This window comes from Sparus aurata, chromosome 23, assembly GCF_900880675.1.
Source record: "Sparus aurata chromosome 23, fSpaAur1.1, whole genome shotgun sequence".
In the NCBI taxonomy this organism is placed as follows: Eukaryota; Metazoa; Chordata; class Actinopteri; order Spariformes; family Sparidae; genus Sparus; species Sparus aurata.
In genome coordinates this window covers 28,892,061-28,906,989 of record NC_044209.1, presented here as the reverse complement: position 1 = coordinate 28,906,989, position 14,929 = coordinate 28,892,061, and the positions used below count along the sequence as shown (strand labels likewise).

General features: G+C 41.9%; 2 protein-coding genes across 8 annotated transcripts; one reads left to right on the top strand and one right to left on the bottom strand.

Moving 5' to 3' along the window:
• Nucleotides 1-1,033: 1,033 nt before the first annotated feature.
• Nucleotides 1,034-8,401, bottom strand: mfsd11 (major facilitator superfamily domain containing 11). The gene is made up of 14 exons (XM_030408743.1): nucleotides 7,640-8,401; nucleotides 6,830-6,986; nucleotides 6,694-6,749; nucleotides 6,199-6,306; nucleotides 6,031-6,110; nucleotides 5,855-5,951; nucleotides 5,710-5,768; nucleotides 5,419-5,578; nucleotides 3,884-3,927; nucleotides 3,726-3,791; nucleotides 3,522-3,647; nucleotides 3,259-3,433; nucleotides 2,670-2,805; nucleotides 1,034-2,549 (listed from the first exon to the last, which is right to left on the bottom strand). Exons 2-14 carry the CDS (start codon nucleotides 6,923-6,925, stop codon nucleotides 2,388-2,390), a joined length of 1,365 nt encoding a protein of 454 aa, XP_030264603.1. The 5' UTR covers nucleotides 6,926-6,986; nucleotides 7,640-8,401; the 3' UTR covers nucleotides 1,034-2,387.
• An 84-nt stretch (nucleotides 8,402-8,485) lies between these two features.
• On the top strand, nucleotides 8,486-13,153 carry srsf2b (serine and arginine rich splicing factor 2b). 7 transcript variants are annotated; one of them, XR_003982800.1, is made up of 5 exons: nucleotides 8,486-9,119; nucleotides 9,983-10,314; nucleotides 10,648-10,799; nucleotides 11,776-11,845; nucleotides 12,931-13,153. XR_003982800.1 is itself a non-coding variant. In XM_030408755.1 (3 exons), exons 1-2 carry the CDS (start codon nucleotides 8,713-8,715, stop codon nucleotides 10,302-10,304), a joined length of 717 nt encoding a protein of 238 aa, XP_030264615.1. In that variant the 5' UTR covers nucleotides 8,487-8,712; the 3' UTR covers nucleotides 10,305-10,314; nucleotides 11,776-13,153. The 7 variants fall into 7 exon arrangements, 2 of the variants coding, with proteins under 2 accessions (XP_030264615.1, XP_030264614.1); XR_003982799.1 differs by having other exon boundaries at nucleotides 10,648-10,888; XR_003982797.1 differs by having other exon boundaries at nucleotides 11,776-13,153.
• The last annotated feature ends 1,776 nt before the right edge of the window (nucleotides 13,154-14,929 follow it).

The window sequence follows — 14,929 nt, the reverse complement described above, 5'->3', positions numbered from 1 at the left end:
ATATGTTTTGTGAAAATTAACTTTTTAAAGGAACAGTTCAGCCAAACAGTAACAGCTTCTCCAGTTGTTCAGCAGAATGCTGCAACTCTGTTTTACTCTGAAGCTCCAGAAATGTTCTGTGGACTTCGACACCTCACCGGACTTTATATCATCAGGAGGAGGAGAGGAGGACTTTATATCATCAGGAGGAGGAGAGGAGGACTTTATATCATCAGGAGGAGAGGAGGACTTTATATCATCAGGAGGAGGAGAGGACTTTATATCATCAGGAGGAGGAGAGGAGGACTTTATATCATCAGGAGGAGGAGAGGAGGACTTTATATCATCAGGAGGAGGAGAGGAGGACTTTATATCATCAGGAGGAGAGGAGGACTTTATATCATCAGGAGGAGGAGAGGAGGACTTTATATCATCAGGAGGAGAGGAGGACTTTATATCATCAGGAGGAGGAGAGGAGGACTTTATATCATCAGGAGGAGAGGAGGACTTTATATCATCAGGAGGAGGAGAGGAGGACTTTATATCATTAGGAGGAGAGGAGGACTTTATATCATCAGGAGGAGGAGAGGAGGACTTTATATCCTCAGGAGGAGAGGAGGACTTTATATCATCAGGAGGAGGAGAGGAGGACTTTATATCATCAGGAGGAGAGGAGGACTTTATATCCTCAGGAGGAGGAGAGGAGGACTTTATATCATCAGGAGGAGGAGAGGAGGACTTTATATCATCAGGAGGAGGAGAGGAGGACTTTATATCATTAGGAGGAGGAGAGGAGGACTTTATATCATCAGGAGGAGAGGAGGACTTTATATCATCAGGAGGAGAGGAGGACTTTATATCCTCAGGAGGAGGAGAGGAGGACTTTATATCATCAGGAGGAGGAGAGGAGGACTTTATATCATTAGGAGGAGGAGAGGAGGACTTTATATCATCAGGAGGAGAGGAGGGCTTTATATCCTCAGGAGGAGGAGAGGAGGACTTTATATCATCAGGAGGAGGAGAGGAGGACTTTATATCATCAGGAGGAGAGGAGGACTTTATATCATCAGGAGGAGGAGAGGAGGACTTTATATCATCAGGAGGAGAGGAGGACTTTATATCCTCAGGAGGAGGAGAGGAGGACTTTATATCATCAGGAGGAGGAGAGGAGGACTGGATTTTACTGTTTGGGTGAACTGCAGCTGAACATTGTTGAGTACAGCAGTGGTCAGACAACACAGCTGCTTCATTTTGTGTGAATCAAAGTCTTTGAAAGTGTCCTTCACACATTAGAATGAAGAAGGATTTTTTAACAGGTGTACTGTGCCCTCAGGAGGCCATTTATAAAGGGTGAATTTGCAGCCTGACATGATTTTATGAGCACAAGAGGCGTCAGAAGAGAGGGGACAAAGTCTGAAGAATCAGGCTGACATAATTCTGTATTTTCATCGTCTACAAATCCCATGAAAGCAGCAAAACCAACGATAAGTCCGTCTGTCAACACTTTGTGACTTCCTGTCAGTGGAACTCAGCTCTAAGCCCATTAGTTCTTACTTTAAGTGTTCAAACAAGGTTCATTCATGTCCTCAAACAGCTCCACACTGTAGCTTTAACAAACAAAAAGGAGGAAATTGTGCATTTAGGAACTACTTTCAGCAGCGGATTAATCTGGTGCTCTAGTGAATAGACTACAGTGTGTGTGTTGATGGTGATGAAGGAACAACAGTGTGACCCAGTCGTGTTTTTTAAAATAGTTTTCAAACAATAATGGAGCTCTATGGCACAAGGAAAGCAGATATAATACAATACGTGTCAGGAGATACGCTCACTGCTGGTTTTGGGCTTTTTATGGGATTTTGTTCACAAGAGGAGAAATATAGATCATCACCAGACTGATTCTTTAAGTCAATATATGCAGCTGCAAACAGCTGCTTCGGCTGTGGAGAGTAATGTGTTGGAACCTGCAGCTGACTCATAACAGTCAGCATTATTCATCAGGATCCCTTCGAGCAGGCACTGACAGTGGGACCATGACCACCCGTCTTTATGTCACTGAATCAAAAGTGCTTTTAGTTTGACTGAAGGATCTCGATCCATCGTGTCTCAGTGGAGTCTGTTTAAAGTATATTTTCAGATTCATTTAAAATTGGTGATCAGAGAATAATGAGAGCGAGGCGGGGACGAACCAAACTGAGGTATATCTTGTGTGCGCCTCCTCAAATCTTTTGATTTAGAACAGATAAATGTTGCGATTTCATGTTTGGTCCCTGCAGCCAGAGATGGCTCTGCTGGCTGGGATACCTTCATCATCATCATCATCATCATCGTCGCCACCCCCAGGAGATTCACCCAGCTGTGGAGAGCAGAGCACCTCCAGCTGTGCCCTCCTCGTCCTCACCAGACTCACATCAGATGCTGTCGTAGTCGGACTCTCGTCTGGTGGACTCGGCCAGCCCCTCGGCCATGAAGAAGGTCATCGAGCCCAGGAAACCCGTCACGACCAGGATGAGCAGCTGCCAGTGCAGCAGCAGGTAGTTACTGTAGAAGAAGGCCAGAGCGGCCATGATGGACTGCAGAGAAAACAACAGTGAAACTCAAATAAAATAAATAAATTATCTTCATACACAACGTCTGATCAATGTGGAAACTTGTTTAATGTAACCGTCACTGTGAGCTCGTCTCAATCTCACCTGTATGAACTTGAAGACGGCGAAGGCCGGAGCGCTGTTGTCACGGAAAAGGAATCCGATGATGCTGAGGAGCTGAGTGTTGAAGCAGCTGTCGCCCAAACCGAGCAGGAAGCTGCAGAGCAACGCCACCCCGAGACTGAGCCGACACAGAGAGCACAGTTACAAATCAAGTCTGAATAAACAGATTCAGGTAAAAAAAAATATATGAATAAAAAAAACAGTTTCATCAAGCAAACTCAGAGTTTATAGGATCTCTGAAACAGATCTCAGACATGAAGCCGAGATCGTCCAGATAAAACTGGGACGTTGTGGTTTTGAGTCCTGTGTGAGTTTTCTTGTCTGTGTTATGTAAAATATGGATAAAGTCAAAAATACTGGTATCACACTGATATTCAAAAATGAAACAAGTAAATTAAAACCTTGAACCTCTTTAATGAACTGCTTTCTGTCTGTGCTTTATCTGTTTTTTTGCATTTTACGTCAATAATACAAAATACAAATAATCCACAAGGCATCAAACTAAAGTGACAAGACTGTTTTGAAAATGTGAACAAATTGCTGCCCTGCTCTGTCAGTGTGTTTTTTGTACTTGGGGGTGATGTAGGCCTGCAGGTCTGTTCCTGCCTCCGGTGCGATCGGAGCGTCGCTGGCGATGTTCAGGAAGATCAGATAAAAAGCAACAAAGTGAGTGATGAGCCCGAGCAGCACCACCGGGTTCCTCCCAAACCGGTTGCACTTATTCAGCATCCCGAAGACGCCCCCTCCTGGTCAAACAGAGCAGAGAGAGGAAACAGAAGATTAAGTCTGTGCCCGGCGACACTCCTCCAGTCAGCTACTTGTCAGAGGACTCACCTAAGATCTCGCCTATTCCGATGCAAATGCCCGAGATTCCGATTAAACTCTTTGCATCTTTGCCAAACTGCGTCATGGCTCCGATACACGTCCCGTACACCCCGCTGTAGAAAGTGAGCTCCAAACCTGACGGAGCAGAGTGCAAGAATCAGACTCATCCAGTTTGGTTTGACTTCCACCTGAACACGTCTGACTCTCACCCACCTGTGTACCCGATGGAGATGCTCAGCAGCATCATCTCGTTGGTGCCAAACATTTTACATGCTTTAACTGAAAGAAAAAAAACAGCAGAGGTTAATTTTTCAGACTGTTACACTGAAGGTTCAAAGCTCATGAGGTGGAGGTTATTTTAGTTAACGTACCAAAAGCGTCCAGAGCTTGTGTGCAGAGGCCTGAGTGAGGTGAGCTAAAAAGAGGAAGACAAAAACTGATAAACTTGCCACGATAACAGACTTCATGGTTTTTTGTCTTACAGCACTCTGTCGGACGACCTTTCACAGACTCATATTTCCTCTGGGACATTTTCACCTTCCAACTCGTCCCTAAACTCAACTTGGTTGCCGTGGCGACTGTATCACAGCAGACAACAAAGGATAGCATTTAAAGTGAAAGGTCACCTGTCTCGGCTACAAAAAATAAATATCAGTCCTGCTCTGGTGGGACGGCCGGAGCCACCATCTGTCTTTTGAAAAATATATTTTCCAGGACATTTCCAGGGTGCTTTCAACAATCTATGGAAGTCTTAAATCTTAATACTGCATAAATGAAACTATTTACTTTCTTTTAACAAACAGAGTTAGATGGAAGAGGATGTTTAGCCTCGTTTCATCTGAGCTGCATATATAACCTTTTGCAATATATCTGTATGGTTTTTACCTGCTCGTCTTTGTCACATATTGAGACTACCTCCGGATTGTTAAATGTTTCACTGTCTATCCTTATGAACATTATAAACTGACAAAGATTTTTTTTTATGACTTTTTACAGTTATGGTTTGAAGTTGTGAAATTTATCACTTCACTTCCTGTTTTTTCTCTCTCTCTTGAAACAACTTCAGCATAAACGTCTTGATGCTGTTTAAGAAAGAGAACCACATTTCAAATGTGTTGTAATGCAGCGTCACTGTTGATCGCAGCTGTTTTCTGTTCCATTTGTTCTAATCCAGTGCAGCATTTTCTTCCTTCCCCCGCCACCTCAGCTAAAGACGGGTAACTGGACGTTCTGATCTGATAACTACAGAACGACACAACAGGCCAAAAAGACAGAGTGTTTAAAAGCAGCTATGAAACTATGGAAACTTGAATGTTTCAAAGAGTGCTGCAACCAGTTATAGCACGAGAATCTAAACTGAGACCAAAGTGGAATAAATACCTAAAATGACTCCCTGCTATGAAACAGTGTCTGTATTTGTGCTTTTAATTTGTATTAACGTGTCTCTTTTTTCTGCATTCATTAGCTCCCATATGTTTTTATGTGTACTCTAACACAGCTTTTCTGGAGCTCACACTTAAAGTCTGACTTACAGTAACACAATTTGGCAAATCTAGATTTGGTGGGTTTTATTTTGTTCGGTTTCAGTCTCAGATCTTTGGTCAGACGAGGGTTTTTTGCATGTTCTCGCTCACCTTTGAAAGTCATTTCCAGCTGAAAATCATGTTATGATCCAATGTCATATCTACTTCGCCCCTGATCTCCAGCAGAGTTAATTTTTGTGGCCAATAAAAGTTAATACAGACACCTGATCATAAGTTTGCTGCATATTAAAAAGTTTAAGGACAACTGGCAGTTTTCTCCCAGACTGTTGATGAATTCTGTCACTCTTCAGGACTTTTTCATGACTTGTGAGCGACATACAGAAACAGAACTCATGGTTAACCAGGACTCACGGGACGCTCACCTCGCTGTGGAGGAGCTCTCAGTGGACTCCGCCTGCAGCAGCGACTCTGCCGCCTCAGCAGGAGCCGGTTCAGGGTCGGGCTTCCGGATCAGAAAGAAGAGGAAGCAACCAACCAGACTGATCACCGTGAGAGAGATGAACACTGTCTGACGGTCCTTGTCTGAGACACAAAGCATGAGTCACACGCTTAAAATTAAACTTCATAGAGAAGTCGGCATGGCAGCTGGACTCTATGAATAGCAATAAATACATGTGAGGCAGAGATTTTAGAGAATACAGCTTCCCTCCTACCTGTTATGTGATCATGTCCATGCCAGGCACAGTAAATGTAGAGATTTCCAAAGAATAAGCTGCAGAGAGAAAAAGGTCTGCATTAAGAACTGAATACAAACACCAAACACCTCCATCAAACTCATCGAGTTTATAAAAGGTTCACCTGAACTGCAGCAGCGCCCAAAATATTCCACTATTTCTTCCGATGGTGTTGTCAGTGGAGTTGATGGCGAGCACATTTCCCTGAGCCGTCCACAAGACTGAAACATACGAAGAAACATAAACATGGAGAAGACGTGTTCCCGAGGTAGAAATGGTGATCGGATCACATTTCTTTACCTGCTGCTCCTATTCCAACAAACACAGACGCTGTATAGAAGCTCCAAGTGTAGGGGTAAATGAACATGGCGATGTAGCCACTGTAGGAAACAACACAAAGAGACATCAGGAACCTGAATTTGCATGTACAGGACAGAGCAGAAGTTCCGTTAGTCAGCGCTGGTTTACCTGTACAGAAGCCCACTAAAGAACATTGACAGCTGCGGTCCGATGACAGTCACAACAGAAGGGGCGATCAGGTTGGATGCAGAGAACACTCCATAGATGATGGCCATGCTACAAGAGACAGATAGCAGGACACTTAGTCGACCACTGTACACGACCCAGACTGTGGAGAACTTTCTTGAGAGAAGATGCTGCATGATTTAGACAAAGACTGATTCACTTTTTTAGTGTGTTTTTGAAAAAGCTCACCATCATGAGGCATGTTCCCAGAAAATGGACTCAGTGCTAACTCTGTTCCCTTAATAAATGTAATTATCCAGTAAGGATTTCTGTGCGTGACAGATGTAATTATAGGAGGTGCCATGAGGTCTGTATCAGTGCGTCTCTATGCGTCCAAGACATGTTGTGCTTAGTTCTGGAGCATCAGATAAAAAAACTAAAACAAAATGTAAAACAAAATAATTGATTGAGGCTGTAAGGACATCAACAGTTATTCACCTTGTGTATCCACTCCCATGGAACTCAGTGCTATTGAAGCTCTTGATAACTGTTTGCTGTAAAGAAGAACACATAGGACTGTTAAGGTCTCTAGGATATTATCTCAAGTCATGTCTGATCAATCTGGAGTGTGTACCTCTATATTGCCACATGTTTGAAAGGCAGTAAACATGAACATAAAGCCAAAGCCGAGGATAACGATGTTCAACAGCTTCTTCCCTTCTGGACTCATTTTGCAGGATATTCTTTGAGGAAGTGATGAGGAAAAAAATCTACTGGAGAGATCAGCACATCTGGAAACAGAAGAAGAGAAGTAGAAATCAAAAGAGGGTGTGACATTCAAGCAACATTGACGCACTAGTTGCACATCACTAAAAGAAACACTTTAACCAAAGTTAATTCAAAAATCGGTTGTTTTATGATAAACACAAAAGGACTTTTAAAGATTGCTATAAATCCTAAATGATTTGCGACCTTTATGATTTGACAGCGCCCACTGATGATTTCGGCATACAAGAGATCTACAGAACAACAATATATTTCGATAAAATATAACTTTTAGAATAGTTTCCCATCACGCGCTGCCACTTACCTGGATGCGCCCTGGTGGCTGACAGCCTCCAGGAGCTGGTCTAACTAAAAGTTAGATTGCATTAAATTACGTGTTGTTTGGCCAAAGAATTATCAGACGAATTATAAAGGGGATCGCTTGGATTACCATAACACCTAAATGTGTTTTCTGTCAGACAGATTATCTGACTATAATCACAGGAGAAAATAATTTACGGCTTTTTAAAAGGAGGGTTTTGTTTTGTTTTTTCTTGAACTGAAGACTGCGGAAAGGATCAAGACGATGACTAATCACGAGAGACATATGTGTCCTCTAATACGTGTAACTACAGTCTTTAAAAACCCAATGTTCTGTTGACATAGAAAAAGAACTTACCAGCAATGCTGAAGCTGTTAAGCTAACTCCTCTTCGTCCGAACTCAGTGTGCTATTAGTGACATAGTTTGCTCGTTGAGGAAGGTCCGATATACTCAGCCATTCATCTTTCCGTGTGGTTCCTTAATTAATCTAACATGACAGTCTTCCGTCGCGTAAAACAGGTTATGTGAAACACTTTAACCGCACCGGTAAACAGGACTTGCCCGAAACTAGACTGAGTTGTCATGTGAATTGGTCAGCTGACTGTTGCGCTGCTATGACTAGCTAACATGTTAGCATGACATCCCCGATGTACAAACGTCCAGTGCGGAGAAACTTCACAAACACCGAGTCTGCTTCAACCGGTCCAGTTTTGTTTAGTTTGTTTGTGGAAAATGGATTCTACTTCCGGGCATTTGTTTAAGCAGCGTTTATCAAATCAAAGGGCGACTGTATATGTAAATGCTTATAGACCACATTTGATTTTTTTCTTTAGTTTTAATAAACTTATAGGAATACCAACATGTTTCTTATTTTAACGCGCACAACAATTTCTTTTCATAGTGTTAACCACGGTGTTAACCGCTAGCAAGCGAGCTAGTGCAAAGTACTTCCGGTTAAAAATAAAACAACGCCTGATTAAAAATTAAATAAACTTTTACGTTGACATGTAATGACAATGACAATACATCTAATAAATCAAGGCCAGCGAATGTTTTCAAGGGTTAGGGTCAATTGTTTTATTTAAATTTTTGACATATTTGGCGCTTTTTCTGTTTTGTAATAAACAAAAGTACATCCGCGAGGGGGCGCTACTGCGGCCGACACACGGCGGATAGCCTCCGTCTTTAAGAAGAAGACATTCTCCTCACTGGTTTCGGGCGGTTGAAAACGACGTGTGCGGGGTTGTGCTGGAAGAAGTCGCTTATTTTGTGATTGTGCAGCCTAAAATACATCACAGGCAAGGAGATTCAATTTAAATTACCTTCTCGTTTCTGTGCGTGTACTTTTACAAAGAAGCAGGCTCCATCGTAGCCGAGATTTAAACTGTTTGGCGGAAGGCTGCAAGGCCTCAACGGCTAGCTAATCGCCATGAGTTACGGTAGGGCACCGCCAGACGTTGATGGCATGACTTCCCTCAAAGTGGACAACTTAACGTACCGAACATCCCCCGAAACTCTCAGACGTGTTTTCGAGAAGTATGGTCGAGTAGGGGACGTCTACATCCCCCGAGACCGCTACACGAAAGAAAGTCGCGGTTTCGCGTTTGTGCGGTTCCACGACAAACGGGACGCCGAAGATGCAATGGACGCCATGGACGGCGCGCTCCTCGATGGACGGGAGCTGCGGGTCCAGATGGCCCGGTACGGAAGACCCCCTGATTCCCACTACGGTGGTGGTGGTGGTGGCGGCGGCGGCGGCGGCGGCGGTGGAGGAGGACGGCGAGGCGGAGGAGGGCCTCCCAGGAGGTACAGCGGGCATGGACGCCGAAGCAGAAGGTACGAACGAGCACATAACTGCTAGTTGGATAGCTTCCTTTAGTTGACTGCACGCGCTCCGCTACCAGACTCCATTGAAAAATGGCGTATTTTAGGTTGCCTTGGTCACTGATCAATACACACTGCCCATAGAACACACGTAAAAGGTACACTATGTAGTTTTGGAGAAGAAATTCAAACGGCAATGAGGTAATAACACAAATTCAGAAATATTGTTTTATATCATCTTTTTTCACAAGTGAAAAAACACGCTGCTCTAAGAGGAAATTAAGGCCCCGGAACACTGTTTGACGCTAGTAAGGTGGCGGGGTCGGCCACATAAACAAAGAAACCGTATGAAATTGTGCAATCCTTTTTATGGCCAGTTTGTTTATTCAGTCGTTAAAACAAATTGTTTTATGCCCTAAACTAAATAAATAAAACTTATCAGTGGATGCAGATCTTTCTCCATATTCATTAACGTTTCTTCCCCCAAAACCACTTACTGTGGCTTATTAAGTGTTTTGTGAACCAGCCAGATCCATTCAGCAAGACACACGAGGAGCACATACTGTTCCACAGCTGTACATCTGACCTATTCTGTCAGTAAGGTGGTACAGTTCTTGTTTTTCTTATTTTAGAAACTAGCAGCTGAAGTTCAAGACTTAATCTATTGGAACAGCCCTCAGTTAAGTTCATTAGGTTAGTGTCTGCTAATGTCAGCCAATTGTTTTAACCTTCTTAATGAGGGTTAACAAACCCTCATCAGACCTGTATAAATCTCCTCTGTATAACTGTGGCTCCATTGCAGAGCATGTTGTCCTCAGTTCAGTCCAGCTGTTGCCATATTAAAAATGATAACTCAACGCACTGAATGTATGCAGCTCTTCCCCTAGCCCGAGACACAGGAGAAGGAGCAGGTCTCGCAGCAGGAGCCGCTCTCGATCCAGAAGCCGATCCCGCTACAGCAAATCCAGGTCCCGATCCTACTCCCGATCCAAGTCCCACTCTCCCAGGACCAAGAAGACCAAGGCCAAGTCCCAGTCTCGTTCCAGATCTAGATCCCGGTCCAAGTCCAAGTCCAAGTCCAAGTCCAAGTCCAGGTCCAGAAGCCGCAGCCCCACCCCTGCCTCCAAAAGAGAGTCCAGGTCGAGATCTAAAAGCCAGCCCAAGTCGGCAGCAGAAAATGGAGGCGAATCCCCTTAGAGCTCAGCAGGTGAGTTTGGAAAAGATGTTGCTGTTGCACAAGAAGAGATTTATTTTGTTAAAATTCTGTTTCCAGTGTCTTTGTTACAGTTCTGAGTAACAGGGTGAGTGACAGGCTAGTTATAAATTGACTGTAGCTGATATCTTTTATGTTTATCCCCAGTAGCAGCCAGTTCAGGAGGTACTCTGACATCATTTAGATCTAGACCAGTTAGCCCTTCAGCATTGTTCCCCATGTAAAGATAACTTTCAGTCATACCTAAGCTCATAATTTTCACTAGCGACGTGTTTTTTAAGAACAGTTCTGACAGTAAATCCGATGTGGAATTCTCTCCCTCCCAAGCTGCGGCATCCTGTTTGCTAAAGCGGAGTTTGAGCTGAGCTGAGGCAGTATGAGCAGTTAGAAGGTGTTTGGTGAGCTGCCCGCCTGATCCTGGTGAGGCTGTCTGTGCAGCAGCAGGGTGGAGGCAGTCAGTGTTGGGGTTTGGTGGTGAGGTACGTCTGTCTGTCTGTCCACCGCTGGACATAAAACTGTCCTCCAGGTCACGCCTACATCCAGGTGCTACTGCTCGAGAGGCACAGAGGTTTGTCAGTCCCACTCTGTTCAGTTTCATCTATTCTAACATCTATTTTGGTTCATTATCACAGATTAACAATTCAAACTTTTTGTTAAAATGTATTGGGTTACGCTGCAGTGAAGGCCATAAATCAGACAGGAGACTTTTCTTTAAGCATCACCAGGTCAGAAACTAAATTAAGGCTGTTATCTACTGTTCACCAAAACCACACCAGCAGCACAAAGCAATTCTACAATGTTGGTTTGCTCATTGTGGCCTTGCAACGCTCAAATACCTTCCAAAACCCAGTGTTTATCTCTCTCCTCCTCTAAACTACCTCCTGTAGATCACCAGTTTTCCCAGGTGAACAGCTGCTGTCCTTTTTATTTTTATTTTTTTACAACAAATCAAATGTTGCAGTGAAACCTGGGATTGTGACGAGGGCCGCAACTAATGATAACGGTCATTATCTGCTGATTTTTCTTTTTTGTGCCAGAAAAATAAAAACCCCATCACAACATCTCAGAGCCAAAAATGTTGTCTTTGTATGTCTTACAAAGAACATGAATACAATACAAACATGGGATGAGTATATTATGTAAATAATGTGATCTATAAAAATACATTGTATAGCATGCACGATTGATATTATACTATAATATCAGCCCATGGATTGAATTAAATATACATTGATTGGCAGGCTTTGATGAAGGCTCTGCAATAAAAATCAAGATGATTATTAGATTATTATCACGTTTTATATCAAACTAAAGGAAAAAATCAGTTCAGGTTGAGTCAAACTTCTGATTCTCTTGTATTAGATTTTTTTTTTTTCTTCCCCCAGTTCTAGTTCATGTTGTGTTCTGGTGGGATTTGAAAGAAGAAAACCTTCCTAACTCTTCCTGTTTTGACAGTTTCAGGTGACTTCTGAACTCCAAGTCTGAGACTGGATCCGACGCAAGCAACCGTGTCCTGCTGTGAAAGGTTATTATTGTGTCTTCCATGCTTTAGTTTGTTTAATTCATTTCACCACAGGCTTTTTTTTTTTTCTTCATTTCATCAATGTGCTGTGATTTTATTTCTTCATAACATGTTTATGGTTTTAATAATCCAGTTCAATGTGGAGAGGAGTTTCTGTTTTTGTTCCGATCACACAGGATAATATACAAAGATGTTCATGTTTAGTTTTGTACTTTTGGCTCAAGTTGCCCCTCCTGCTTTAAGTTCTTCTACCCATGGCCTGTATCAAGAAGCAAATGACTGGCTTTCTTTGGCTTTGTTCTGCCTGTCTTTGATATGATTATAATGGGAAGCAACATTTCTAATATTTCTTGGGCTGCAGTTTCATTAGAGATGGTGAAAGCTGAGTTGATGTTTCACTGAGGGCTCACTTCATGGTAAATGTACTACTTTTATCCATGCGCAGATCCTGTAGAAAAGTAGATATTTGTTTTTTTCACATTTGCCATGGTGATCCTGAGTATCCTGGTGAGTGACTCAGCTTTTGATACCTAATGGCCGGGGTTAAGTCCAGAGTTGGATGGCAAACACAATCATATGGCTCTGATACAGGCCTGTGGTGTTAGTCAGATACTCAGACACACCTGGGCTCATTTCTCCCACATCTGAAGAAGCCATTCATTCCTGTTTTACTTCTTGTTCAGCATGAGATTTAAACAAACATCAAAAGTGACATAATCTACACCAATTTAAAAGTTTCCTTTCATAATTGTTTTCATGTCAGTGCAGCCATTTCATCAAACAGTAGTAATCCCTCAGAAACTTTACCTGCTTTCTTACTGTCTTTGATTTCAGCAGCTCAGGGTGTCTTTTATTAAACGGGACAGTAGGTTATTTTAACTCCTGGGATTGAATGTGTTAAATATAATTGTAAATGGCATTTACCGTAAAATTACTGGTGATGTAAAGTCTAAAAGTAATAGGTTATGGAATGTTTCAGGTCATGAAAAGATCATTTAATCTCACAGGACTCAAGACACAGTCTTTGCTTTTTCTTTTTAATTTTTGATCCTAATCCTGCTTGTATGTTGTTTTTTTTTGTGCACTAGGCGCAGTTGTGTAGCAGTTGATATTGCTGGTTAGCTGTTAAGGTGGCGTGTTGCTCTGCTGAGTGCTTGGATGTTTCCAGTATTCTCCAGATTGCTCCTGTGACTACCAGTGGTGCAGTTGCTACAGTCTCATCCTTTGTACAATGCCATGTTTTTTTTCCCCCCACATGGTCATGGATGACAAATGTGACTTTGATTAAAGATTTTGGTGTTTTGTCTATAACGGTCTCGCTTTTTTTATTGTTGTTGTTGTTGTGCACATTTACATTCAACCCCAACTCCACAACACTGCTGTGTAAACAGAAGGTGATCATTTAGGCCTTTTTTGACATGTGTTCAACTGAAAATGGAACTAGGACAACATGTTACATGGTTTCAAACTTCAAAGATTTTTGTAAACATGCTTATTCTGAATTTGATGCCAGCAACACATTTCAGACAAGTTGTACAGGAACTTGCTTCAACTTTTGGAGGGCTGACAAGAAACAACCTCAGACGCCAAAGACTGGATACCAGTTTGACTACATGTGCAGTTTCTTTACTTTCACATTCAGTGTTTTGTACAGAGAGGACTTTGAGTTCAGTTTAACTGTCTACAACAATGATGCACCAAGTACGACTGTCACATAATCAGATTTTCACTACATGGTTATAGCCAAAAGTCACAATAACGGTAATGTTGATCTCTAATGATTTGAGGGAGAAAAAAAAAATATCTTTGAACTTATTTTACTGTTTTTTTTCCTTGGCAATTAAAGTGAAATGAAACAACAAAAGGGCAACCAGTGAGCCAGTGTGAAGTAGTAAACTATGAATACTTTGTTACTATACTTCTGACTTTTCCTCAGGACTAATATCTGAACTTGTTCGTCCTTACATTTTCAAAACGGGCTGCAACACATTTACACATGTTGCTGCTCTGACGCTTTACCAACCCAACATGTGTCTAATGACACTCAACAATCAACTGTCTTTGTGGTGCGTTTAGGAACAACTGGGACAAATCCTACTGATTTTACCTTTTAATAGTCTTTGGATTATATTAATATGATGGCAGCTTCAGTTAGCTTTGACCACAAATGTCCCTTAGAGGGAGACTTTTTACTCTGATACTCTGAGTACATTTCAGAGCCTGTAATCTATTACTTTACTGGAGTAAAGAAGTTGAATCAGTTTTTCTAGTCTTTTTTTCTGTACCATTTTGTTTGTACTACTACTTGAGTAAAGAATGTTTGGACTTTTGTCTCTTCAGGACTTAATGTCTGTGCTGAAAATCAACACAATATCATTAATAACATTAACTCAATTGTTTTTGGTCTATGAAGGCTTCTAATTACTTTGGTGCTTTGTCTCTTTGCTGTCACATAATGTACCTTCAGTTGATGGAAATACAATTCTGTGTACTTTAAGTTGTACATAATTTCATGCTTAAAAGTGGACTCTTATACCAAAAACTGCAGATACAGCAGATGTTTTGTTTACAGTCATATCCATCTGTATGCGATTAATACCTAAAATGGCCATCACACAGAAATAGACCCTGTCCAATCGAACAAAGACATATTAATCTTGTGTTGGCTCCTGATGTTAATATCTTAGACTAAGACAGGTCATAACACTGTTGTGTTGGCTGCTGGCTGTCTGACAGCAATGAGCTCCACACCTGTTACACAAGCTAGATTAAATTCCACTCTGAAGACTGTCAATCAAGGCAGATGACCCAGTTTTTTCAGGCACAGGTCAAAGTGAATCTCTACATAGGTTTGTACTGTTGGATATTTCGCAATCTGTCCCTTCACAAGCACCATAATGAGAATCAAATTCAAGTGTAGATAACTAACATGAAATCAGAGTAAGAATTCATCTGTGGCCGTGCCGAAGACCCAACATTTGATAACATATTTCCATTAAGTTTCTTAACGCTACCTCTATCATATGTAGACATTTTACTTGGAAATATTGATTAAGTTAAGGTAGGGAACACAAAAATAACTAACAG

Excerpts from the sequence above, each read along its gene's own strand:
- mfsd11 (XM_030408743.1), bottom strand. The coding sequence starts at position 6,925 with ATGAGTCCAGAAGGGAAGAAGCTGTTGAACATCGTTATCCTCGGCTTT. Across the intron at positions 5,579-5,709 it reads TGGACATGATCACATAACAG|ACAAGGACCGTCAGACAGTG; the intron begins GTAGGAGGGAAG and ends TTTGTGTCTCAG. Across the intron at positions 3,928-5,418 it reads GAGAGCTCCTCCACAGCGAG|CTCACCTCACTCAGGCCTCT; the intron begins GTGAGCGTCCCG and ends TCCTCTTTTTAG.
- srsf2b (XM_030408754.1), top strand. The coding sequence starts at position 8,713 with ATGAGTTACGGTAGGGCACCGCCAGACGTTGATGGCATGACTTCCCTC. Across the intron at positions 9,120-9,982 it reads CATGGACGCCGAAGCAGAAG|CTCTTCCCCTAGCCCGAGAC; the intron begins GTACGAACGAGC and ends GAATGTATGCAG.